The 27665-nt window shown below is 35.8% G+C and overlaps 1 protein-coding gene across 2 annotated transcripts; it reads right to left on the reverse strand.

Annotated features, from left to right (window-relative positions):
* Positions 1-2353: 2353 nt before the first annotated feature.
* LOC149078764 (mitogen-activated protein kinase kinase kinase 10-like) lies at positions 2354-25827 on the reverse strand. 2 transcript variants are annotated; one of them, XM_089240872.1, is made up of 9 exons: positions 24711-25827; positions 20455-20635; positions 17335-17483; positions 17059-17234; positions 15585-15819; positions 14820-14945; positions 13100-13288; positions 8133-8390; positions 2354-7032 (listed from the first exon to the last, which is right to left on the reverse strand). In XM_089240872.1, the coding sequence occupies exons 1-9, from the start codon at positions 25432-25434 to the stop codon at positions 5795-5797; spliced, it is 3276 nt and encodes a 1091-aa protein (XP_089096998.1). In that variant the 5' UTR covers positions 25435-25827; the 3' UTR covers positions 2354-5794. The 2 variants fall into 2 exon arrangements, with proteins under 2 accessions (XP_089096998.1, XP_089096997.1); XM_089240871.1 differs by having other exon boundaries at positions 13100-13309.
* Between the last annotated feature and the right edge of the window lie 1838 nt (positions 25828-27665).

Below are 27665 nucleotides of genomic sequence, written 5' to 3' on the forward strand. Positions count from 1 at the left end.
AGTAAAACGCTATATATGACTAGATGAAGTATGAGTATAGTAACTTAAAATAGTTCCGGGGGGGGGGGGAATAAAAATTAAATAGTTGAAATGGGAGGGGAAAAAATTGAAAATCCCATAAACATACCTAAATGCACAAAAAAAAAATCACCTTTGATGAGACTCCAATGGATAGGAAGTACGGAATCATGTCTTGTAAAAAAAAAATCTTGTATTTGGTTATTTAAAAAAAATAATAATAAAACCCTAAAAACTTTCAATTGAATATAAATATATATGAACTAAAAAATATATCTTTGACTTTTAAATAATATGTAAAGTAGATGTGTGTGGGGTAAAAAAACTGAGCATTTCCATTCATGAGGAATGATAAAAAAACCCATTTTCAACTTAAAAAAAAAAACAATACTGCTATTTACTTTCAACAAGGAAAAAAAAATTAAGTATCTTTGAATGTTACATCCTTGAGATGCAGATAAAAAAAAATCACAATCGTTGATAAAATAAATAACTTGCCATCTTCCAAACATAATGAGTATGATGAGCTTGTTCCATGTTTTGCTGTTCATGCCAAGAACGGGTTTTGGTTTTTTATACTTTTTTTTTCCAAGTTAATAAGAATTGTAGACACAAAATCCCAAAGCCTTTTACAAAATATTAGGAAACGAAGCAATGAATATGAATCTCTAGGAAAACAAAGACTCAGCTTTTATCTAGTAAATCTTTTCACCGAAACAACCTGTACAAAAAACATGTCAGCTGCCTCTTCTACTGCTTTTCTATACCATTTGAATGCATGCTTATTTTCTCTAGCTTCCTGTAGCCCAGAAGAAAATTTTTATTCTCTCCAAACGAAAAACAAAAAAACACACATATATATGTGTGATATATATTAATATTTATAAATTTGTATTGTGAAATTTTTAAAAGAATCATTAATTACACATCTGCAGAGTGGAAAATGATCACAAATATACGTTTCGTTAATTAGAAAGCATGCATTAAGACAAAGGGAGTGATTTCTTTTGTCAAAATATTGAGAACAATGCAAATAAAATTTGTATTTAATGCTTAAATTGGATTAGTAGAAGTAACAACAGACTACAAAGAAAACCAAAAGTGACTAAAAAATAATGTCTGCTGTTTGACACTATGTAGATATATTCATGCCGAGCTCTATTTTACCAAAATAAATAAGACTATTCTGTTTGTTTTGATTCTATAAGGTTTGAAATCAATCATTTGTCGATGACTTTGCAAAATCATTAAAGAATAAAAATTTCTCCCGCTTAACCACTAAGTAAAGATATTAATAAAAATGTAATGCCAGTACCATCATGGTCATAAAATAACAATCACATTCCAAGTATGAATGATAACTAAGCAAAATTAAATTGTTGTTCATGGAGCAGTTTGGAAATAAGAAAGAGAAAAAGACTTTTTGAATATTAATGTTTAGATGGCCTTCCAATAGAAAATTTGGTATTTTCTATTGGGGTTTTGAAGATTCAAGCATTCCCATTTTTACTTCAGAAATTAGAAGACAGATAACAGCACGAACCTGAAACCAACACAACTCGACCACATAAATACATTAACACCACACATGTATGTAGAACACACACTGCGGCATGCGCGGATTCCTCAGAAATTCTGTAGATTAATGTGTGTACGACATGGGCGGAGATATGGGAGGCAATGCATATGTGTATATATGAACTGACATCGTCATGCCCCTCCCCCCCTAGACTTTCAAGTCTATCTCCGCCTATGGTGTACAAGGTGCATGTACGGTAGTAGTAGTAGTTTCTATTTGGGAAACTGATCGTTTTGCAATCTGGGCAAGCGTGCCAACAATTATGTCACGGAAACACCAACTTCTCTTTCCTTACAACACACACAGTGATGTGACACACTGGGTAGAGACATCACAACCTCCCTTCACTTCAGCAACAAGGTGGTGTCTGTCTATCCATGGTATATTGGTTAGTGTGCTTGCCCAAATTTTAAGAGAACCAGGGTTCGATTTCTAACAGAGAAAACCAACTTCTCTTTCCACAGTTTGTCTCAGCATTAACATTCAAAAAGTCTCTTTCCTTGATGCATTGTGGTCTGAGCAAAGAAAAAACCTCTGTAATATTTTTCTTTCAATGTTCTGCAATTTTGATACTTATTATTTTGGGTGATATAAAAGAGTGATTCTGGTGTATGGTTAAATAAAATAGATAATTTTTAGCTAATTTCCTCTTTGATATATAAAACCACAATTTTTATATTAATTCCTTACTAAAATATGTTATCAGCTGCTCAAAAATTTTCAATGCACAAAAAAATTCTGATGAAATACAGGTAATTAAATAAAAAGTATTGTCAGTATGTTTTTTGTGTTTCTTTAGCATACAAACATTGTTACAACTAGGGCAAAACATTGCTGACAAACATCATTGACCTTTAACATGAATTCCCTCTTAATGATGAAAGATATACTAGACACAAACTGCACCACACTTGAGATTCACAAATCACAGGGTTACAAAAAAAAAGTATTTATAACTGATCAATAGCTTCTTATCACATTAAAGAAAATGGGGAAAATAATGCACATTCATTTTAGAAGTAAAAATAATTGTATGAACATAGTTTCTACATCCAAAATCAAAATTTGGAGACCATATAACTAATAAAAATCAATCAGAGATTTGTTTAATATGCCACAATGTAAGAAGGAATTCCAAGTAGAGTATACAGGGAGATTTAAAAAAAATTCTTAAAACTTCAATGTATTTCATATATTTTGCTAATATGCTGATGAACATGAGGCACAAGATACTGCAAAATATTAATCATTTTGCAGATATGACTCCATCAACTCATAGGATTGAAGCAAATGCTCTGAATACAATCACCAATGACACAGACAAAACACACATACACACTATATACATAATACAGACCACTTTTTTTTTTTACATTGCTTTATCGCTACTCTACAATGCAATTACTAAAGCACAGCATGAAAAAATAATCTCTTTCTACCAATGTATAATAAATATAATTTTGAGAACTTTTACAACCATGTACATTTTATTAATTCCCCCCCCCCCCCACAACTTTATATATTAAGGTAATGTGTATATGTGCAGAATGATTTTTTTTTTCTCATGACATGGTGATCGCTCGATGCAGGAAGATTCTGTCAATAGACAAGGCAGAAAGTATTGTTTAGGAGAACATGAAATACAAAGCTACAACATTCATTTTTTTAAAGAAACTGTAATCACACACATGCATTTCCACTCCATTACATTAAAACCGAACTCCCTATGTAAAATTGTGATATTTTACAGGGAGAGCCTTAAAAATATTAATTATTTTGGTTTAAATTAAGGATGACTTGAAGCTTGCTAAGCAGTAAAGATACAGAATTCCATTTGTTCATTATATATATAGTAATTAGAGGCTAATGTGACGAAGTACCGATTTTTCTAAGTAAAGTGATAATGGAGTATATGATAAGAAACTCTAAGAGGATCTCCATTATTCATGAAGCATGACAATGAATCCTCAGAATTTCATCACTGGAAACATTAATCACTTCATATCAAACAAATTATCTTCGGGAAATAATTTTCACATCATTATACTTTTTCTTTCCATGAAACACAAATTAGTGTTTCAGGTTGACAGTTCTATAAATCAGGTTGCTTGTCAATTAATGACTAAAACTTTTTTAACTGAGTGAAAACATATTTAAAAATGGAGAAAAAATAGTTTCATAAATTTCATTATCTTGTCCTCACTGAGCACAAAAAATGGAATGGAAAATTACAATAATCAACATTTTTTTAAATCCTTATTCTAAGCCGAGAAAAAATATTTGAAAACATATTCAGCTTTTCTTATGTTTGATCCCACACCATTAAAAAAAATTAATATAAGATATCCACACTTTGGTAAACATTGGAATCGCATAAAAAATGAGAAATAAAATAAAATAAAATGGGGCACCACTTCCAATTTCTGGGTTTGGCAAATCCCAGGTGTCAGGTCACGATGGTGACTTAGGCCGGGATTACACTATAAAAATTTGATAAAAGTTCTTTTATAAAACTTGAAAAATGCAACCAATAAGGGCATTGGTTGCATTTACTTGAGCATAGCCAATAACCTTATTGATTTTTTCAAGTTTTATAAATAGACGTTTATAAAACTTTTAGTGTAATCCCCACCTAAGACATTGGTACCTAAAATTTTCTGTGTGGGGTAGTTAATAAATCAGAATCCAAAAACACAAAATTTTTGGAATTTATATCAGTGTATCAATACCAAAGACGATCACTGACTTGGAGAAAACATTATTTTTTACCTGTTTTTCTTGAGAAAAAATGTTTGGCTTCTAAAAAATTGTTCTGGTGCCTAGGTTTTTTTTGTTTTTTTTTTTAGATTTTTCAAGCCCTGGAATACAATACATTTTGTTGTTGTGAAGCTCAATTAGGCAAAAAACAAACCACCACAAGATCAATTTCTGTTAGGCAAAATTTAATATATTAAAAGCCTTTCATTGAAAAATTCCTTTCCTTATGGCTTCACGTGCTGAAAATAGAAAATGCACACCAATATGAAAAGATTTTAGCACCTCCCACATTACAAACCATACACAATCGATAATTTTAATTTTTGATACTCCAAAGTAATTTAAATCTCCCCTGTTGTGCAGAGTTCTATGGCTCAAAGTAATATAAATTTTATGAAGCAATTTGAGAAATCACAATGTATGAGTTATTGTCTTGTACCAAAATTTTAGTTTTTTTCCAAAGTGTGAATACCTAACCTTTTACAAGAACAGGATACATAAAACAATTAATGTAAATGGAAAGAAAATATGTTGGTATAACTTTCAAAATTGTTTACAACCTGAAAAAAAAATTTCACCAAAACGATAATTGTTAAAATCACATAATTAAACAACTGCACAGGGTGGAGAAAATAACATAAAAAGAATAATGCATATGATATACATAGCAGTGTTTCTCAACCTTTTCGATGTTGCAGACCTCCCCCATACTAAGGTCAATGCTCTACAAACCTCCTTTAGCATCAGAATGTCAATTTCGACACTCCAACCTCCCATAAAATGCAAAATGTATTGGTTTTTTTTATAATTTTCCATATCATAAAAATTGAATAACTTACAATTTCACACTGCAAAATGTTTCATTCATTACAATGTTAATAAATGAAAAAACAATTCTGCAGAAACTTTAAAAAATACTCAAGGACCCCCAGGGGTCAGCGAACAACAGATTAGGAAACACTGATATAGGGGAAAAAAAGGGAATCCATTGATGTTAAATTTTCTTTTGATCTGATTTTAGCTTCTATAAATTCCCACAATGAGAAAAAAAATTATATTGAATAAAATAATAATTTTTTCCCGTTTCAAATCAGACAGAAGTACTTAGAAATGTGATCAGTTTCAAGATTATATGATAGTAAAACTAAGAATATAAATTTACCATTTAAAAACTTATATAAATATGATGCCAATATTATTTTGCATGAAAAAAGAGAATTTTAAGTACGATTTCAGTAATTTTTAAATAAATAAATAAATATACATATTTATATTTTTCTAGTTTTCACACACAGCACTGACAGTCCAGGGAAGGCTATTTGGAACATAAAAGGGAAAACGTGGAAGTTGGTGATTCTACAACAACTAGGCTCTCCTCTCTTTATACACAGAGACATGTACAAATTATTAAACTTTCCGAACATTTACAAGGAGGTTACGCTACGTAAGAAACTCGCCTTCTAATTTCACAGCGTTTGACTGTCGTTCATTGAGATTCAGTTTTATGGCAGTCGGCAATGGTATTGTACCATCCTGTGACTGGCCCTCAGATGGAATGTCAAGAAGTGATTTCAGTTCATCCGTCCCCGAAAGTTTATTGGCAACTACTGTTTTGCTATTTTCATCAACACAAAATCGCACCCGAGAGACACTATTGTTCTCTTCAGTTAAGGAGCTCCTGGTGCTGTCTGGTGTTGTACTATTTGTAGCTGTACTGCTGGCATTCGGGGAAGATGCAAAACAACCTTTCGTTGGAGACAAAGTTCGTTCTCCCCCTAATTTCAACTTAGAAATTATAGGAGATCTATAGCTGCTCGAGAAGTCTGCGGGGGAATGATTGCAAACACGATCAACGCTATTCTTTCTTCTTGGAGTATTTGGGAGAGAAGTTACAACAGTTACGTATGGAGTGTGATAACTGATAGCAATTGGAGGTGGAGTGAAAGGTTGAGGCGCATTTTCTTTTTCTTGCTCTCCATCCTCCATGTGAAAAGAAGGGTTGACATTCGATGACGCATTAGAATTGTCGGAGACGTTTGATGGGGTGCGGCGATGAGAATAAATTATTCGTTGAGGTGTTCGAGGCTGAACAAGGCCAACTGATGATGTTGTTACTGCAGTCGAACTAGGATTATCATAAGCATGGTAACCTTCTTGATGGCAAACTTCTGGATACATCCTTTCAATATGGTATACATCAGGCCGTGATTGGTCTGGATATACTTTTTCAACATAACATATGGATTCCACACCACCACCACCTCTATATTCTTGATAGTAATGGTAAGATACCTCAGGGTGTCTTGGTGGATCAGGAAAATGAGGCGGGGGTGTGTGGTAGCCTTCAGGTCTACTAGAGTCAAGATAGGAAATATGTTCCAGTACTGACGATATACCTAAGGGTGAAGGTCCTATACCTGAACTAGAACTGGTAGCAGCATGTTCACTTTCATTACTGGCACTTGAAGACTTGCGGCAAGGACTCTGGGCATGTGGAGTGTATGATCCACTAGAGCTGATACTAGGGTTGTGCTGGGGAGAATCTGCGAAATGCAATGGAATGTTAAAGTCAAAATTAAGACCAGGCCTGTAATGCCTTGTTTGGCCATGATAGGTATTATGAGGATAACCTGAAGCTGTTGAGAACTCATATTCCGAACCAAGGCACAATGGAGAACCTAAAAATAAAGAAAAATACATAAGAATTATTGAAGAGAATCATCATCATAGGTATGAACATCATTATAGAAATAACTTGCATTTAAAAATAAAAACAAATTAAATTTTTTTAAAATTTATTTTACTTATTGATGCATAACTAGTTCAGAGCGAGTTATACTGTAAAACCTTGATTAATTCTTTTGCACTCAAACAATGAAAGAAGGTGTATATGCACCTTGAGTATCTAAGGGTGAACCAAACCCCTATCAACCGACGCAAACAGCCAAACCAACATAATTAGTCAAGTATTCTTTTCACTACTACAGGAAGCACTGTGAGTTCATATAGAAATGAAAATAAAGCAGATTTGTGGAATCTAGTAGAAATGAAATGATAGCAATTGAAAGGCTTAAAAATAGAAAACAAATCAAGGGAATCACTGCAGAATATTGTGTTGTAGAAACTAAGATTGGAGACTGGGAGCAAAAATGAGCATTTTGTTGTAAACTCAACAAGAAAGGAAGCCAAATTTGATAAGCTTAATCGAGTAGGTTTTGTTTGGTTCTTACAGCAATGTATCTAAGGAGTTACTCTAGTTTCATTTTGTAGGTGAGAACAATGATCTCCGATAAAAACTGGATGGTGAGGAGTCATTCACTGCAAGCAAGAATATATATATATATATATATATTCTGGATTTTTTTTACATTCTCAAGGATCCTCTTTATTAACTGAGGTTATCAATATCTTAGGTGACTAAACACACACAAACCCACTTTTCCTGCTTTATGATTGTATTAAAATACTGTATTAAAATACTGTATTAAAAAGTACTATTGTATTAAAATATCAGCAGATTTTCACAGATATCTTTCAATTTTTTTTCTAGAAAACGGTTAGGTTTAATTTGTGGAAAAACTTGTCCTTAAATGTTTATAAATTACTAAAGCTTCAGCAAAAAAACTCTTTAGCTAAAGAATTATTTTTCAACTCATTGAAATTTATGGCAGAAAGACAAGGCAGGAAACAAATCTTATAATCTCTGTAATCCACCTTTATGCATAAATTCTTCACATAAATGTGTTTTACCAAGAAATCTACAAAATTTATAGATTACCTGGTTCTCGGTACCGCCATCTTTTTTCCTCTTCTTCTTCATCAGGCCAGAGGGGAGACAATCTGGGCTGCATAGGTGAATTTGTCAACTGTCGAATATCAAATCCTAAGACTATGCTTGCAAGCATCACACCAATATTATAAACGGCTAGGTCAACAAAATGACTGGGTCGCTTCAGAGAATCACTACTTCCACCACCACCATTATAGTAAGGTGTATGTCGTGGTGACAAGCCATCTTGCTGCCATTCTTCAGAACCTGAGAAATACAAATATATTTTTTATGTTTTTCAATAGGCATGCAAGAAAGAAGTTGTATAAGCACAATATTTCTATTGATTTCTCTATTCCGCATGGAAAGAATGACATGGAATTATATTCTGATATTCTGCTCAGGGGCAATGCAGAACCTGCCTTGGGGGGGGGGGGGGGGGGGGAAGAATGTAATTTTTTCTTAATTTACCCCCCCCCCCCCCCCCCCCCCCACTCGAGAGAATCTCCAGATTTCTGGTTTTCAAAAGTTGGCACTTCTGTATATATTTGTTGCAGTAACCAAAATCCAAAGGAAGGGAATGAAATGTAAATTTGTGCATGAATCAAATCCAGACTGTGTAAATGCTTTCTGTGATGTAATATTTTTCCCCACTAGCACATGAAAAGTGGGATAATTTTGTCAAGACAACGTACAAATACTGTGCTTTGAAGATTTTTAATGGTGGATAAACACAAAATGGTGGTCTGAACAACATAATTTAGCCAAATCTGTAGCTTGCAATACCTTGTTTTCAAGCTCGCTGAACCCAAATCACACATAGCAAACCCTTAAGATTATCATAATGCATGATTTTCAGATAGCCTGATTGTCATATTACATGGTTTCAAAGGTCCTGTTTACATGTGCAAGATTGGTGGTTTGAATGGGGGTGTTTTGGATAATATAAAACTTCTTGGCGATATTTTCCCCCATAAGGAAATAAAAGAGGAAGAACGATTTACACCCTTATCCTTTGGTATATTTTTATGGTTTCATGCCCCTTTCCCATAATCCCTTGAGATTTTTCCATATTGCTAAGTGAAAGATCCAGGGGCTTTTTTCATTCACCTGTAAATGGAGCTGAAGACACAATACAGAAAATTCTGTTAAATATATCATCATCGGGACCATAAAATATAAAAGTATTGCAAAGTGATAACTTCTTAAATGGGGAAAAACTAACTACATACACTGGTGAAATAAATTAAGAGAATTTGCATATTTTATCGAATTTCATGAAAAGAACTGAACTGAATGTAAAACCACTGCTTCTAGACAAAAATGCAAATCTTGTACGTCAAATACGTAAGCGTACACGTGTGTGTAGATGGAGCCAGTAGAGAAATAGGCTTTATAAGCGCGCGTAAGTTAAGACTCATTTCGTTCGATAGTACACCTCAGCGAATTTCTTGGTGTTATTTTGCAGCAATCAGTTAATTTCAAATTGTAACAGTAAAAATGAGTAACCACCAATGTTTAGATGATGGAATGAGGTGACGAATGGTGGGGAGGCTAAAAGCAGGCCAATCTCAAGTCCAGATTTGTAAAGATTTCAATTTAACGCCCAGCGTCGTGTGTAACTTATGGAAACAGTTCCAGGATACCGGATCCATCGAGATAAAGCCTGGGCAAGGTCGTCCAAGAGCCACGACGGCCACAGAAGATCGTCATTTGTCGATTATAGCGAGGCGTAACAGGAGTGCTACAGCTTCTCAGCTATCTCGTGACTTGTATGCAGCCACAGGAACCCATGTATCAAGGGTGACTGTTTCCAAAAGACGTCATGAGAGAGGGTTGTTTGCAAGAAGACCTGCTGTTTGCATCCCGCTCACTTCTACGGACAGGAGAATCCGTTTATCATGGTGCAGAGAGCATAGAAATTGGAGTATGGATCAATGGGCGACCGTTCTCTTCACTGATGGGTCCCGGTTCAGCCTAAGCAGTGATTCTCGCTGTACGTTCATATGAAGAGAACCAGGGACCTGCTACCTACCCTCCAATGTCTGTGAAATCGACCATTATGGTGGAGGAGGTTTGATGGTCTGGGCAGGCATCATGTTGGATGGCCGCACACCTCTCCAATATCTTTGAAAGAGGCACTGTGACTGGTGTGAGGTATAGGGATGAGGTCTTGGAGCCCTATGTTCGCCTTTTCAGGGGTGCAGTTGGCCCTGAGTTCATTTTAATGGACGATAACGCGAGGCCACATAGAGCTCTTCTGCTTGAAGATTTTCTAGAGAGGGAGGATATTCGCCAGATGGATTGGCCAGCCAGATTTCCAGACCTCAACCCTATAGAGCATGTCTGGGACGCTCTGGGGAGGGCAATTGCAACTCGCAACCCCCCTCCGGGAAGCATCCAGGGAATGAAAACAGCGTTGCTGAACGAGTGGGACCAATTGCCACAGGAAATGATAAACTGCCTTATTTCAAGTATGAAATCACGCTGCGAGACCTGTATATCTGTAAGAGGGGACCATATCCCCTATTAACCCATTTTTTTGTTTATTCTGCAACCGCTGTTTCATACCTTCCGACTCCAACGAGTGTTACGCACAATTATGCGTGTGTATTACAATTATTGAATGGTTATTTGTTTTGTATTGTATCAATATATGTACATATCAAATTTCATTAAAATCGGTACAGTAGTTCTAGAGATAATCGACCAAGTCTGCAAATTCTCTTAATTTCTTACACCAGTGTAGCTTGTTTGTTCAAGAACTTCACAAGTTTTTCCCTTTAACATAAGGTTATATTGTTGTTTGCAGACATAGAAAACAAGTTAACCTGAAAAAGAATGCATGGCAATGGTCACAAACTCTATATTTTTGACAACTTTGTATTTGTCATGTTTTTCCTTGGCACCCATGAATGACTATTGAGTTTCGAAGTAGTTATTTTTAAAAATAAATTACACCCATCATGCAGGAAAAAATTGCACTCGAGTCCTTAACTCGCACCTTCATTCGCACATGAATTTTACGGGATCACTGGCATAGAATAATTTTTTTATTTTTGAAAGTAGTGTAAGTGTGATAACCTGCATCAGGATGATAGGCAGCTAACCCACTGAATTGATGGAATAATATACTTTTCATAATTCTTCATTTGTGACTAGTCTTTGTTGAAACTGGATACTTAGAGTAGGTAGAAATTAGAGTAGGTTGATATCTATCAATCGCTGCCCATCCTGAGAATACAGTTCATCAGGAATAAGAACCATAGAATTTTCTGAACCATAGCAAGTTTGAAATCCTGGGATTTTATCTTATGCACTCCAACAACTAAAGGTAATTTAGATTTCCTGGAAGATATTCACACATGCATATTCCATATTTTAGAAAACTTTGGGTAATCTGGATGGTTCAATCATTTCAATTACCCCATATGGCTCATCACATTAAACATGTTTGGAACACTGTGAAAAAAAATATTGCTCGCTAATTATTTCACATTCACAATCTAACCAACCGATTAATAATTCTGGTTAGAAACAAAAAGGAAATAACTCCTAAACCCCACACAATAATGTTCCACACACCATTGTCTCTAGCAATTGTACAATAATATTCAAGGGTTCAAATCATCATACATATGAGACTTTATTGTAAATGGATCTATCCCTACAGAAAATATTATATATATGTTACTGTTTATGACCCATGGAATGATTATATCCCTTTGGGTAAAATATTGTTTGTTTTGCAGTTTTGTCTTTCTGTCTTGTATGTTTTTGTCTAAGAAAAAAAATTACAATAATTAACTTGTTTTTAATTTTCAATTGTTATACAAATAATCATACTTCAGGGGGAAAAGTTCACGAAATTGAAAACCATTTTATAAATTACTTGAAAAGTATATAAGGGGGTCATTCAAGTATTACATCAGCATCAATGAGAGGGGGGGGGGGGTTGAATGATGCTTACATCAACCTTTATAAAATATGAAATATTCTTAATGGCACCTTGGTGAGCCAAAAATGAGAAAACCTTTTGCTAGTTTGTGGAAATCTGAACCAACATTCTTCCTATTGATAAATCCTCTACAGAGTCACTTTAATTATCTCTAAATAATCCGCAGATCTTTCAAGTGATCTGGAAATGTGTCTGGGCCGCTCAAGTGCTCTAGAAATATGTGTAGTGGGTCACTTAAATGCTCTGGAACTGTGCTATGCATCACTCAAGTGATCCATAAATATGTCATGGATCACTTAAGTAATTTGGGAATGTGCCACAGGTAACTTGAGTGATGTAGAACCGCACTGCTGACTTAAGTGCTCTAAAACTGAACCATGTCACTTAAAGAATCTCTAAATGTGCCATGGATGACTTAAATGTTCTGAAAATGTGCCAAGGGTCACTTAAATGCTCTGGAATTGTGCCATGAGCCTACTTGAGTGATCTGAAAATGAGCCACAGGCCACTTAAATGCTCTGGAATTGTGCCATGGGTCAGCATTGTCATCGAATAATCAGTGCTGCTGCAGAACAATTCAGAAGAATTTTACGAATAATGTAGGAAACTATTATTGAAAATTTTCATCACAGAGCATTTCCAGTCAGCTAAGGGCTTGTTGCAGAACAATGCAAAACATTCTGCTTCAGAGCTTGTGGGAGTGTTGTTTAATCTCGCCCCAAGATTCAATAAATTTTAAAATATTTCAAAAAGGTCTTATTCTCATTTGTTTCAACAATTGGTTTTCATATTGTAGCGAAGCAGATAATATAGTGAGCCCAGTTCTTTAAAAGATTTTAAAATAAAGGACCTAAACAACATTTTCTTATTAGTAGATCTACTCCCCTCCCTATACACTTTCAATGAAGAATAACCTACTCTCGAAGAATAACACAGTATTTTTTTTTCTATCACCACATAATATAACTCTGAAAGCTAATGAATGAATGTTATGTTTGAAAAAGACAAAGTCTCTTACCATACTCTTGGAGTGCTCCAAAATTGGAAACTCCACACGGATACAATCCTTTCGGTGATTTCTCCAAATTTGGTGCACTCTTAGACCACTTTTTATTGCCATCTATAAGCATTCGACGTGAATGTCCCCTTTCTTTCTGAAGGACTGTACTTGGACCCCACGTCTTCCCTTTCACTCCATGAACTGGCACTGGTAAGATTGAGCCGTGAACTAATATTTTTACATATATTTAATTCATATTCTTTATTGAATCATGAATAAAACAAAACAAAGATCAGATACACAATATCAACATAAAATCTTACTAATATAAGTAAATATATAATGAGGATAGTAATTTCATTGCATTTAAATTTTAGAATTTCCCAATTTCAGAAAACTTGTTTTAAGAATGCCAATCAAATAACAGTTTAGGTGTAGAAAAAAAAGAACTACTTACTCTACTACAGGGAAAATATTGCTGATTTAAGATTCAAATGAGTATAAATATAAAAATATGTTATCTGCAATAGCACTAATATGATGAAATTTTCTTTTTTACACTGTCAAGCGTTTATCACTGTTTAAGCCACAGAATAAAAAGAAAGAGAAATTAGAATTACTGATGTATATGCAACATCAACCCTTTATATATATAACCGGTACAGCAGAAATTACTAAACCCCTTTAAAATACCATATCTGTTTTTGAATAGACCTTCCTCTTATTTTCAGCCGGTGCAAAGTAAGGGGGTGTGGGAAAAATGTGTTCCGTCAGCTTTAAAAAATAACTGTTTTTTGTCATTTCCAAAATGAAGGGCTTTGAGAAGGAAAAAATCTTGTCAATGCCAGTGAGAGGGTAAACCCTTGAACTGAGCACATACCATAATTTCATTCGTATAATCAGCAGCAACAAAGTTTGCTACATTGAGAAGAAATATTATATAGCCCAAAGCGGCATATAATGCACATGTGAAAATGTCATTCATCGATAATTCATCAATAACATGAAGAGTGGAAGCAGTTTTTGTCATGTTTTTGTGAGAAAAGTTTTGATTTTTTACTCATACTCTATACACTATCTATAAATAACAAAAATTGATTTTTTTTAAATATGTTTCTATCTAATCTTTCGGGGGGAAAAAAAGCTGGAGATAAGATGCAGCAGAATATAATCTGCACTAAGAAATTGCTATGGTTTTTTTTACACATAATCCACCGATTAAGGAAAATAAGGTAGTCAAAAATAGATTTCTGCACTGCATAAAAAAAAGAAAACTTATTTTTCGCACTATATTGCAATTTAGAAGTACACTATTCTCATCAGCAATGTTAGTGGTTTATGGGTTGAATATTTCTTTTTAAATTTATTTCAATGATTCAAACAGGACTAGAAAGTAAAGAAGATTGCGTGGAAGATTTTGGAGACACGATAACAAATTTGACATCATTAAGAGTATTTTGGCAAACACCCCATCATTTTTTTTTTATTCAATTCCATTCAATTTTATTTTCTTTTAATAAATAATTTTTAATATTTTTTTCAGCAACTGAGATGCAAACACATATAACACAAAAAAATATTTTATTTTGATTCGTCTTTGTCTCTTTCTCTTATGGATTTACCTGCACTAAATATAATGAAATTAGAGAAAATTATTTCATTACGAATGATTAAATGGCTGTATATTTATGGCTAGAATAAAAATTTAATGATGTTATAATAAACTTATACTACTTACAAGCATAGGCTCGAAGCCGAGAAAGATCGGGAGATGCAGGTGGGCTCTCTGGACTAGATGTTGATCGCAACCCTATTATTTCTGGCCTTGTTGGAGATGGCTGTACAGTGATATTATGTCTGAAGTCTATATGAAAGAGAAGAAATATGTCAATCACACATATCGACAAATACACAGTCAACACATTCATTTTCAAGTTACTGAAAGGCAAGGTTCCCACTGGCTCTTCTATCATTTGTAGCACTTTGATTTATCAGAAAAAAATAATTGGTAGTCAATTGGGAGGAAAATAGCCAAAATGAGACAAATGAACACTAACTGTTTAATTCACAACTGTTTCAGCTGTACCTCAATTTACCAAAAACCTGCCCATTTCTGGATATTTTTACTGAACAGAGTCAGAGATATGTCTTTCTGCATGTGCAAAAAAAACCCCCCACTCAAACTTGGTAAATCATCAATAAGGAATCCAGTAGCCAACCAAGCTCATCGTCTACCCCCAGTGAGAACAGTTTAAAGATTAAAAATACCTAAATTGTCACATTGGGGAAAATTAAAAAATTTCAAATGAAATCAACGGCAGTTTCTCAGTCCAAGATAAAGAAAACAGATATTTTCTGGATATCATATGCTGAGGTCATCTCGAAAAGAAAAGTCCTGATGGAAACAAGATGACTTTTTTTTTCCAAGTTCACCTCAGCATAACATCCAGAAAATAAGTTTCCTTGAAAATGAAATCATTTATGTTACTATAAATTTTTATACCTGATGGCATGCTGATCAACCCGCCTGACTTGAGACGATTCTTTTTGAATTTTCCTTTCCTCTTTTTCGGAGTTGGACGACCCTGTTGCTGCTGCAATATCATAATATTAAGCTCTCTTTCTAAGAGATCTATTTCCCTCTCTGCTAGCTCTTGCTCACGTTTCTTTAAGAATTCTTCTTGGATTTTTTGCTGCAATAAAGCTTTGGTAAGTTCTTCTTCTCTGCATCTCAATTCCTGCAATGAACGGGAGGGGGGGGGTGCGGGCAGGGTTAAAATACACAATCAAATATGCACAAAAGCCACCATGGGAAATATTGAATTTAATGTGGTAACAGCACACTAAATCATAATTAAGAAAAAAGCTTCTAGTCAAAATCAAGCAAAGATTCAAAACTTTTGTCAATTTTGCCCTAGTGATTAATACAGTGAAATCTTGATAAAACCATACTCCATAGACCAAGAACAAATATCGTTGTAGAGGGATTATCATTGCATTAAGAGGGATTATCATTGCATTAAGAGGTGCCATCATCATTCATGCCATCAAATTCACACATTTGTGAAAGCTCACTACAATGATACTTGATATAATGATAAATCTCTCTATAATATTTTTTCAAGTGTTACTTGGAAATGGATACAGTCTAATGTTAAACTACCGACTCTCGATATAACAATAATCCCTCTATAACAAAATTTTGTCTTGGTCCCCCAGAGTATTGTTATATCAAAATTTTACTGCATAATAAATTCTTTTTATAGCTATATTCTTTTTATACTGTACTTGCGCAGATATGAATAGTGTTGCATTTTACCCTTATGAGAATTTTGTTATAAACTGGGCTTCCATGAAAACAGACAACCTTTAGTCCCCTATTAATTTGTTACAATAGGGTTCTACCGTACCACCAGAAAATTTATTTATTGGCTGCATGAAATTGTAAGAAATTAATAAAATTGAGTCAAGTTTTGCACTCTGCAAAATTTACTATATCATACAGAAAGTAGCAACACCAGCAAGTGGCATTAACACTTTTTAGGGGCAGATGCTACAAAATATCTATGTCAATAGATGCTGTCAGAAGAGAGAACAAAAACTAGTGATTTATTTCAAAAGTTAATTGAGGGTGATTTTGAGTAAAATATAAAAAAATATTGTTGATCCAAATTTCTTCAAATATATTCTTATAGAGGAATTCATCAAAGGGAGGGATATCATCGTTCACGAGTTTGAAATTAGAGTAAATGCAAATCTTAAGATTTGAAAAAAAAAAAATTCAATAAAAAGATTTATCATGCTAGCAAGGTTTCACTGTATAAGAAACCATGTATATACAAAACAGATCCTGACCACGGCTAAATCAGAATTCACGCACAGATACGTGTTGAACCAAAAGTTGACGTACTAACTAATTGATTGCCAAGCAACTTCTATCTAAACATACATATATAAAAAGAAAATTGAGAACTCACTTTTTCTTTGCATCGTAACTCCAAGAACATTTCTGCAATCTCGTGTTTCCAGTCCTCTTGCAAAGTATGAAAAGATTCCTGAGGTGTATTCATGAAAGGTGAACGAGAAATGTCAACAAGCTCGTGTAATATGTCTATGAAGGAAGGTCGTTGATGTGGATCAGGATGCCAACAGGCTGTTGGAAGAATTGAAAAATAAGTGATATAAAGAAAAGGGAAATAAAAAATATTTTTTGGATTTATTTCAGGCTTTGATAGACAAAAGGTTTTACTTACCTTCCATAAGTGAAGAAAATGGAGAAGGGCATGTAGAGGGGATGGGCAATGTCAATTTGTTCACAGCTACACCATAAGCAACTGCTAAAGCATCTATTCCTTTGTATGGTGTCTCTCCAGTCAGAAGTTCCCAAAGAAGAACACCATAGCTGAAAATGAGTGGAAAATTCAAAACCATTTTCACCAAACAATAAATGTGCTGATCTCTTTCTACAAATGTTCTCCCAATTTTATATTTAACTCGATTTCATTCTTACTTCATTTCTTGATGAAATTTCTTTAGCTCAAAAAAAAATTGTGAATTTCAAAATAAAATTATTAACAAACAATTAAAACTTTATTTTGATCAGTTAAAAAAAACATTCAAGACAATAAAATTGATAACTATTACATGAAACTTTTCACCAATTTTGCAAAGCAGCATGCGTGATTTCAATTAACAAAATAAATCATATGAATGCATATTATTACGCATATTATGCAACAAAGTAATATACACCACATTAGCTTGAAGCCACAAATACAAAAATTTTACAAGTTTTACATAGGATGATTTTAGCTTGCTAATTTTAGCACTAACAGATATTTGGCACTAACACTAACAGGCTGTTCACTAAAATTTGTGATCATGTTTTTTTGAAAATTTATTTGGCAACTCTCTAGATCAGGTAGCCAACACACACATGGCACTTAGGACTTCTTGGAGTAAACAATCATTATGGCTTCTAAATCATGTATTCAGTTAGGTAATTCAGGGTTCCCAGCAAAATCTGCTTGATCATTTTTCTGACAAAAACTCAAAAATTCAAATACTCCAGATGAAAGAAATAAATTCAAAATCTCAAATTTTCAAATTTCAACTTTTTGTTTTTCCAGTTTTTCTTTTTTCCTTCACAGAACTTTTCCCTGAATTTCCTTGGCCATTCTATTTTTTATTTTATTCAATTTCCCTGATTTTCTAGGCCACTGGGAACCCTTTGATAATGGGATAACTTCACAAGCATTTTCTTGGTGCTGAAAAAGAGGAAATATTTACCACATATGAAGCCCTTCTCTTCCCCCTTATTTTACATTGTCGCTATGGAGGATTCACACAGGTTAAAATCTGTTTAATCTACTTGTACACTAGTGTAAGAAATTAAGAGAATTTACAGACTTGGTCGATTATCTCTAGAACTACTGTACCGATTTTAATGAAATTTGATATGTACATACATTGATACAATACAAAACAAATAACCATTCAATAATTGTAATACACACGCATGATCGTGCGTAACACTCGTTGGAGTCGGAAGGTATGAAACAGCGGTTGCAGAATAAACAAAGAAAAGGGGTAATAGATGGGTTAATGGGGGTATGGTCCCCTCTTACAGATATACAGGTCTCGCAGCGTGATTTCATACTTGAAATAAGGCAGTTTATCATTTCCTGTGGCAATTGGTCCCACTCGTTCAGCAATGCTGTTTTCATTCCCTGGATGCTTCCCGGAGGGGGGTTGCGAGTTGCAATTGCCCTCCCCAGAGCGTCCCAGACATGCTCTATAGGGTTGAGGTCTGGAAATCTGGCTGGCCAATCCATCTGGCGAATATCCTCCCTCTCTAGAAAATCTTCAAGCAGAAGAGCTCTATGTGGCCTCGCGTTATCGTCCATTAAAATGAACTCAGGGCCAACTGCACCCCTGAAAAGGCGAACATAGGGCTCCAAGACCTCATCCCTATACCTCACACCAGTCACAGTGCCTCTTTCAAAGATATTGGAGAGGTGTGCGGCCATCCAACATGATGCCTGCCCAGACCATCAAACCTCCTCCACCATAATGGTCGATTTCACAGACATTGGAGGGTAGGTAGCAGGTCCCTGGTTCTCTTCATATGAACGTACAGCGAGAATCACTGCTTAGGCTGAACCGGGACCCATCAGTGAAGAGAACGGTCGCCCATTGATCCATACTCCAATTTCTATGCTCTCTGCACCATGATAAACGGATTCTCCTGTCCGTAGAAGTGAGCGGGACGCAAACAGCAGGTCTTCTTGCAAACAACCCTCTCTCGTGAAGTCTTTTAGAAACAGTCACCCTTTATACACGGGTTCCTCTGGCTGCATACAAGTCACGAGAGAGCTGAGAAGCTGTAGCACTCCTGTTACGCCATTAACAAATGGCGATCTTCTTTGGTCGTCGTGGCTCTTGGACGACCTTGCCCAGGCTTTCTCTCGATGGATTCGGTATCCTGGAACTGTTTCCATAAGTTACACACGACGCTGGGCGTTAAATTGAAATCTCTACAAATCTGGACTTGAAATTGGCATGCTTTTAGCCTCCCCACAATTCGCCACCTCATTCCATCATCTAAACATTGGTGGTTACTCATTTTTACTGTTACAATTTGAAATTAACCGATTGCTGCAAAATAACACTAAGAAATTCGCCGAGGTGTGCTAGCGAACGAAATGCGTTTTAACTTACGCGTGCTTATAAAGCCTATTTCTCTACTGGCTCCATCTACACACACGTGTACGCTTACGTATTTGACGTACAAGATTTGCATTTTTGTCGAGAAGCAGTGGTTTTACATTCAGTTCAGTTCTTTTCATGAAATTTGATAAAATATGCAAATTCTCTTAATTTATTTCACCAGTGTATACGAGATACACAATTCCATTTACATGTTGTGACTACTGTCTCAAGTTAAGCACTTTTTCCCTCTCAAATGGCCATGAAAACAAGCAGAAACACAGCATTCTGTGAACCACATCAAGTCAACTGTGATACCATCAGTTTTTGTGGTTCTACACTAGCCACCAACAAAATGTGACAGAAGATAACTGATGAGTAGAGCACCTACATCTATTTTTATTTTTGCTATAAATTATTAAACACAAAACAAAAAAAAACCAAGATTCAAAATGCTGTAATTGGGAAATTGCAATAAAATTGAGTTAGAACATAAATACAGGACTGTGATTCTCATTCAGTATGTATGATGGAAATTTAAGGTGACATGGCATCAGGCAAGTGTGCTGAGCGATATCCCATTCAAAATTTCCAAGGGTTCTGAAAATATAAAAAATTTGGGAAGCCCTACTCAAATGGAATTAGCTTTTCCAAATTCAGTTTACCTCCATACATCACTGGCTTTTGAGAATGTTGAAGACTTGATAACCTCGGGAGCCATCCAAGCATATGTACCAGCAGCTGACATTCTCGTTGTTTTATACACTTCCCTTGCCAGACCAAAGTCAGTGATTTTAAGAGTCTTGTTCCGCAGATCACCATTTTCCAACGGCTCACTCAAGAGAACTAGGAAAAAGAGCAAATAAGTTTACATAATACTTGCTTTTGAAAAGAAATAGGATATCATATTTTGAAATTGCATCAACAGTTCATGTATCATCAGTTCGTGTAACCAATGTATTCATCAGTTCTTGTAACCAATGTATTCATCAGTTCTTGCAACCAATGACAACCAATGTATTCATCAGTTCTTGCAACCAATGTATTCAACAGTTCTTGCAACCAATGTATTCATCAGTTCTTGATGAATACACAATGTACATGCTAAAGATGCATGGAGTCTAAGGATCTCCAAGTTTATTTCAAACTTGAATTTTCTATAGATATCAGTTTAAAAAAAAAAGACATTTTTAGATCGTGGTACAATGTGTTATGGCACGGGGCTTGAAAAATCACAAGTACCAGGTCACCACAGCAATTGGAGAATTTGAATCAGCACTTGAAATTTCCTATAAAACAGAAACATTAAAACTTTACTTAAAAATGTTTATCTTGAGTTGGCTCCTAATAAATTTGACTGATGCCTAAATTTATTTCAGACTAGCTTACATGTCGTGTTGCTGCGATCTCAGAAGAAAGGAAATTCAAGGAAATGAAGGAAAGGGGAAAAAAATGTAAAAAAAACTATGCCAGAAACCTTCGCGGGAGTGTACTCAACAACTTCCCAAAGTTTTATTACGATCGGATGAACGGTGTAGTAATGCATAAAGGACAAACAGACAGACATACATTCGTTTATATATATATAGATTTGTTGGTCCTGTCATGACATTTTTAGGTGAATTTCACTTAGCTCTCAGAAATGCACAGTCCGGACAGGCACAAATTAAAATTTTATGTCTGCGTGGGTGAAACATAATTTAACGCCATGTTTATAAACTAGATAGGCCTACATTTTTATCCCATTCAGCATGTTTTTCAACTGATTAATTAGCACTGAATGGATAGGCCCATTTCCCCGTCATTATTTTGTCATAAAAATATTGTATGCCTATAGGAAAATTTCATAATTTACTTTCTTCATTTGCTAAATTGTTAAAATGAAGACTTTATGACAGGTCTACGTTATTCTTATTACGTTTGAACGAAAATATTTTGCTTTTTCAAAATGGGTATCAAAGAGTTCATTTTTATAATTTTTGAAGGAACACGAGACACTTTTTTATGTTCAAATATGTTATATTTCCATCATATATTTAGGGAAATTAATATTTGGTCGACAGGTTGCGTGATTTTGTAGAAAATGAAGAATTGAGCATGATTAATTAATTTCTTAAAATAACAATTTACTCACAACACGAAACATGGCAAACAAAACAAAAAACTAAGGGAGCAACATGTTACTCGCTTGATAGTCCGGTCACGAATCTCAAGATTTCGAGGGTGACCATGGGATGGTGTCTGTTTTACATGTGCTGTCATCTGTGAGACACAATACAAATCAAATCTCACAACGTATGAATATGTTCCATTAATTTTTTTGCATCCTAATGTGGTGATATAAAGATTTAAAACATTTTTAAAATCAAAGAAAAAATGAAACTAGTTAGTCATAGGATAAATGCCAATTAGCAATGAAATCACTTGCATGGAGACTTCTTTTTAGATCTTAATTCTATTTGAACAAAAAACCAGTGAAAATTTTTGACATGGGACGCCACTGCACTGGATGTGGGAAACCCTGACATACATACGCGAATCACAGTTGCTAGTGATTGTTTGCTGGCAAGAATGGTGAATAAGTGATATCTTTCTTCCCTGTTTAAGGCGCCAAGAGATGTAAAAGTACCAAATTCCCTCCTTAATGAGTAAAAGTATGTTGCAAGGCTTGACAAATCCCAGGTGCAGAGTCAACTAAAAAATTGGCATTGGAGCCTAAAATTTCCTATGTGTAATTATAAAAGTCTGAGAACATCATGAAATTTTAGTCAGCATAAATATCATCATAAAAAAGTCAGCAAGTTACGGAAAAGTAAAAAAACATTTTTGGCTTCTAAAAAATTTGGCTGGCATCTAAATTTTTTTGATTTGTCAAGCCCTATACTAAAATGGGATACTATAAATGGGATTTGTGAATTTTTACATGACCATTCCCAAAATTTCAGATATATGACATATTATTGTCAGCGGTGTCACTGATGAATAACAGCTAGTCTGTGAATGCCACAAATTCACTTTAGGATATAATCGAAATCGATAGAAGAGACACTGGGGGCGTTTTTGATTGAACAGATGCTTGGCACGATCTTTAGGGCTTGAAAGATTTGATTTTGGCTATATCTATTTGGCTTGATCTTAGAGCATTTACAGAGTACTGGTACAACTCGTGATTTGGCGCAAGTTTGGTAATAGGCCTACATCAAATCAAAATCTGTCGCTCACAACAACTGTGATTTTGCTATGTACAGTAGAATCCTGTAAGAACGAACTGCACGAGACCAGAGAAATCATTTTGTAATAAAGAAATTTCGTTATAAAGGAATTCCAGGTTTTTACATCGTTCCTATGTAAACTTATCTGGGGGATTAGAAAAGTGTACGTTAAAACAAGATTCAACTGTAATATTAGGCGTACGTGACTGCCATTTAACCTAAAGGTGAGGTTATTCTAGTTAATCTAGTCCAATTGTTGAAAATGAGTTGAAGTTGATTATATTACAGATGATGTTCAAGAACATTTATTTGTAATTACGATTTTCCAAGGGTGTGGCATCTTAGGGTGAATATATCAGTGATAAAATCATTTTGAACATTGCAATAGGGCTATGATTCACAATCAGTGTGTCAAGCCCTTTAACCCTCGAGTGCCAGGACCAGGTCTGTGAAGCCCATGCATTTCCCCTCATCTACTGACAGGCATTAGGAACTACAGTAGAACATCAATATAACGGACCCCACTATAATGAACTTCACTTATAACAGACAGCTAAAAAAACTAAAATTTTTATCTAACAAGTTTAAAACTCATTTTAAGTATCTGAAAATATGCTAAAAAGTATCAACTCATTCAACAAAGTATTTCCAAGCAAGCAATCAAATATCATTATTTTTTGTAAACATGGATGCGCTATATCACACGCCAGCTAGAAAAATTATGCTTAATACAGTGTATATATACACATCTTTTTCAATTCAACCTATGCTGAAAGATGTTTTTTATTTAATAAACACTTTTTACAGGTAACTACTGTACTTTCATTGATGCACACCCTGCAGAATTACACCACTATAAGAATTAGTCTGTTATAAAGCAGACTTTCATTATAAAGGACAACCTCCCCCTATTAGTCCATTATAACAAGGTTCAACACTCTACCAATGGTTAATAATATTCATTTTGTGCCCATAACATAGCTAAAATGATATGAACATTAATCAATCAATTATAAATAAAAGCTGTATAAATATTTTATACGAAATATATGCAAAGATGAATCTATGAGACCTGACCCTTGCACTCATAGATCACTTTCTCGCCCGTGCCTTAAGTGTGTCCCAAAAGCGCTTTAAGATCATGCAGGAGTGACGCAGGACATTTGAATTTGTAAAGGCACTCCCCCAAAGCAGAATATGCCGAAATGTGTGACGTACGTCGCAGAACAACCAGTGCTGTTGCAGAACAATCTGGAAGAATTTTAAGAAAAGTGTAGAAAAACGCTATTACGTATATTCGAATTTTTACCGCAGAACATTTTCATTCAGCTGAGGGCTCGTTGCAGAACATCGCAAAACATTTTGCTTTGGGGAAGGCACTATGAATGTAGAAATTTTAGTTTCATTATATATCCCTGATGCAGCGTATTTATTAAGCGCATTAGGCGAGTAGCCCAAGTGCTTCAAGATTGGGCAAGGGTGACACGAGTCATTAAAATTTCAAAGGACACCACGAGCGTAAAAAATTTGGTTGTCCCTGATACAGTATGTTGTGGTAGAGAAGCCATTACAGTTTTTAGGTTGAGTAGTTAAGTATCAAATTGAGATCCACAAAAATCATGTTTGAGCAAAATTACCAAATCATGGATGGTCTCCTTAACGTAAATCAAACAAAACAGAAAACTATGGTGTTTGCATCTCATACTTACCATTGCTAGACTTGAGATCTCTGTGAATCAGAGAAATCGGAGCTTCGTAATGAAGATAGTTCATTCCTCTAGCAATCTGTATAGCCCAATCAACAAGCACGTCCGGTGGTATTTTCCTGCCGCTCAGCACTCGATTCAAGGAGCCTCCTCTAGCATACTCCATGACCAGGCACAAATTGGGCTCTTCGAGACAAACTCCCTTGAGTGTCACGATATTGGGATGGTTCAACAACCAGAACAGTTTCGCTTCTTGCCTGACATTCTCCAACGTCTCACTGATATCCTCATCGGGATCTTGCCTCGCAGCTTTGACAGCAACTTCCTGTCCCTTCCAGAAGCCCCTGTAGACTTTCCCGAAACCACCCACACCAATGACTTCCTCGAGCTCGAAATCCTTGAACTTGATCTCGAACGGCCTGTCCTCGTCTCCGACTGGAGCCACCTTGGTGACATCTTGCTGGGTGACGAAATTGCTGGGGAATATACCGACCTTGTCGCCAATCTTGCCGGTCCACCAGCCCTCGTCGCCGGATATCTTGGCGTCTTTGGAGAGGACCTCGACCTGCTCTCCTCGTCGAAGCGACAGCTCGTCGTCTCCCGCAGCTTCGTACTCGTAGACGGCCGTCCAAAACCTGCTCTTATCGACGACATCCCGGCAATTTTCGGCCAGAGCAGCTTGTGGGGATTCCATCGACAGGTAGGCAGTGGCGTATACGCAGGGCATCCGTTTACATCAGGCGTCGTCGAGGGGCCCCGGGTCCTTGCTCGTGACCTGCAAGAGGTTCGCCCCTCGCTGGGACCCTATGTTTAGGCGGCGGCGGAGGCATCTTCGGAGATAACGTCACTGAAGTCTAGTGTCCACAACACAAATTATCTCATAAGCCTTTATGTATACAAAAAAGCATTTACCTACATTATGCCCAACACAACATGGTGGCTCCGAGATTAAAGCACAACGCAATGCATATTTCAAGCTCTCTCAAATTAAATTTATTGTTATCGGCGATGGAAATATCCCCGTCACAATCCCTAACTCTCTCCCCCATTTTATTCCCCTTTTTTCTCCCGATAAACAGCGTCTACAAACAACGAGAGGTCGCCATGTTGAATTATCGTCGCAGCATCTAGAGTTTTACAACGGCTAAATTTAATAATTCATTTTTTTGATAGGATGTGAAATATTGTGAAACAAAATCTCGAAACGTCACTAAAAATTCCTTCGCAGAATTTGTTTCATGTAAAAGTTTTGAATACTCATGATTATACGAGAATAATTCATACTTGACTCTCTGACAGATGATGTGACGTCATCTAGTAGCAGTTAGTTATACTTTTTTAGTATGTACGTACGGTGCATCAAGAAAAACACGCACATGTTCAGAACCATTTTAATAAAAGCCTCATGGGCCAACAGTGCATGCCCCTCCCCCACAAGGGGGGGCGCAGACAGGGCTCCAGCCGTTGAGCCCGGGACAAACCATCACTTCTTGTTTTCTCATGCTATAAATTTACTATATAAGGAGCCCATGAAAGGACTCTCTTGGGGACCCGCCAAAATAAAGGCCTAGGGGTCCTGTTCTAGGATGTGGGGCCATGATCCTGTGCCAGTGCCGTCTTAACGTATGGGCCCTCCCCCCCATGGGCGGAGATACGGGGGACGTGGGGGTGCATTACCCTCTCCCCCCCCCAGAGTCAAAGGGGGAGTCGACTAACCTAATGTATATATGAATTGACATCATCATCATCATCATCGTGCCCCCCCCCAGCAATAATGGCCATGCCCCCAGACTTCCAAGTCAATCCCCGCAATGCCTCCCCCCCACCCCGGGCATTGCCCGTGGGCTTGAAAAGTAGAGGAGCCTCACAAAAATGAGAACTATAGTGTACATTTTCTAGAGTAAGTATGTAAATTTTCCAGGTAGGGCCTCAGAAAAATCACTTGGCCTGGGAGCCCATGGTGAGCACCATCAAGATTGTCCTGCATGGGGCCCCCCGGCTAATTGTTTTTTCTGCCGTTTCCGGAAAATTCTCGAAAATTTCAATCAGTTCTCATTTTTGTGTGAGCCTCTCCCCTCTTCTCTTGAGGCCTCCAAGCCGTGTCTCGGTGGGCCCATGCCTCAACCTTTTTACAGCTAATGCTTCCAATTGGAAACATATCGGTTTTATTGATCAGAAATATTTTTTGTTCATGAAAGCATTCAATTTTTTTTCCTGAAGGTGTGAGATGCCAAACTGAAATTTCAAAACAAAAAAATTTCAACCATTTCAACACATATATGCTATGAATTTAATTTCTTTTAATGTTTTAAAATGACGTGTTTTAAGGAAGGAAGAGAAGAGAGAGAAGTGAGTGTTGAATTTTTTTATTTTAATGTTGTTTTTCTATGGATGGGCAAATCCACAAAAAATGCAAGGAAAGTATAGAGAGGAACGATGTCACTCTCCGCTGTCATACGAAGTACGATGGTTAGAACACTCGCCCGGATAGTGAGAGATTGGTGGTTCAATTCCCCACAGAGGAATGTGAATTTTCTTTCCGAACTACATCTCGATCTCCGCTTGCTTATCCAAGCTTTCGTACTTCGTATGCAAGGAAATTTTTTTTCATGAATTTTTGATTGATATGTCTGGACTTATGGATCAGAAGGGGAAATAAAAGGAAAAAGTTATAAAAAAAATCAATATAAATTTAAAGTATTAATTTCTTAGTATTAAAAATCTTAACGAGATCTCATTATCACGAGTTCCCTCTTCCACACTTCAGACCCTTGAACCGTGCCTGGATACGCCCCCGCTTAAGATGATACTAATAATTAAAAAATAATTAACACAAAGATTTTTTGAAAATAACCTGTTTTGTAAAATATATTTTATCAATCTTTTATAGTCTAATCCAGCCTTAGAGGGAAAAATCACACGAGCCAATTTTTGTTTCCAAGCAAAGCAGAATGTACG

This window comes from Pholcus phalangioides, unplaced genomic scaffold (genome assembly GCF_987345545.1).
Source record: "Pholcus phalangioides strain wild (caught in Gottingen) unplaced genomic scaffold, Ppha-v1.0 ptg000013l_1, whole genome shotgun sequence".
NCBI classification, from domain to species: Eukaryota; Metazoa; Arthropoda; class Arachnida; order Araneae; family Pholcidae; genus Pholcus; species Pholcus phalangioides.

Coding starts and splice junctions, on each gene's coding strand:
- LOC149078764 (XM_089240871.1), bottom strand. CDS start 25,434: ATGCCCTGCGTATACGCCACTGCCTACCTGTCGATGGAATCCCCACAA. Junction 17,235..17,334: donor ATTTTCTTCACTTATGGAAG/GTAAGTAAAACC, acceptor TTCTTCCAACAG/CCTGTTGGCATCCTGATCCA. Junction 13,310..14,819: donor TCGGCTTCGAGCCTATGCTT/GTAAGTAGTATA, acceptor TAAAAATATTAG/TTCACGGCTCAATCTTACCA.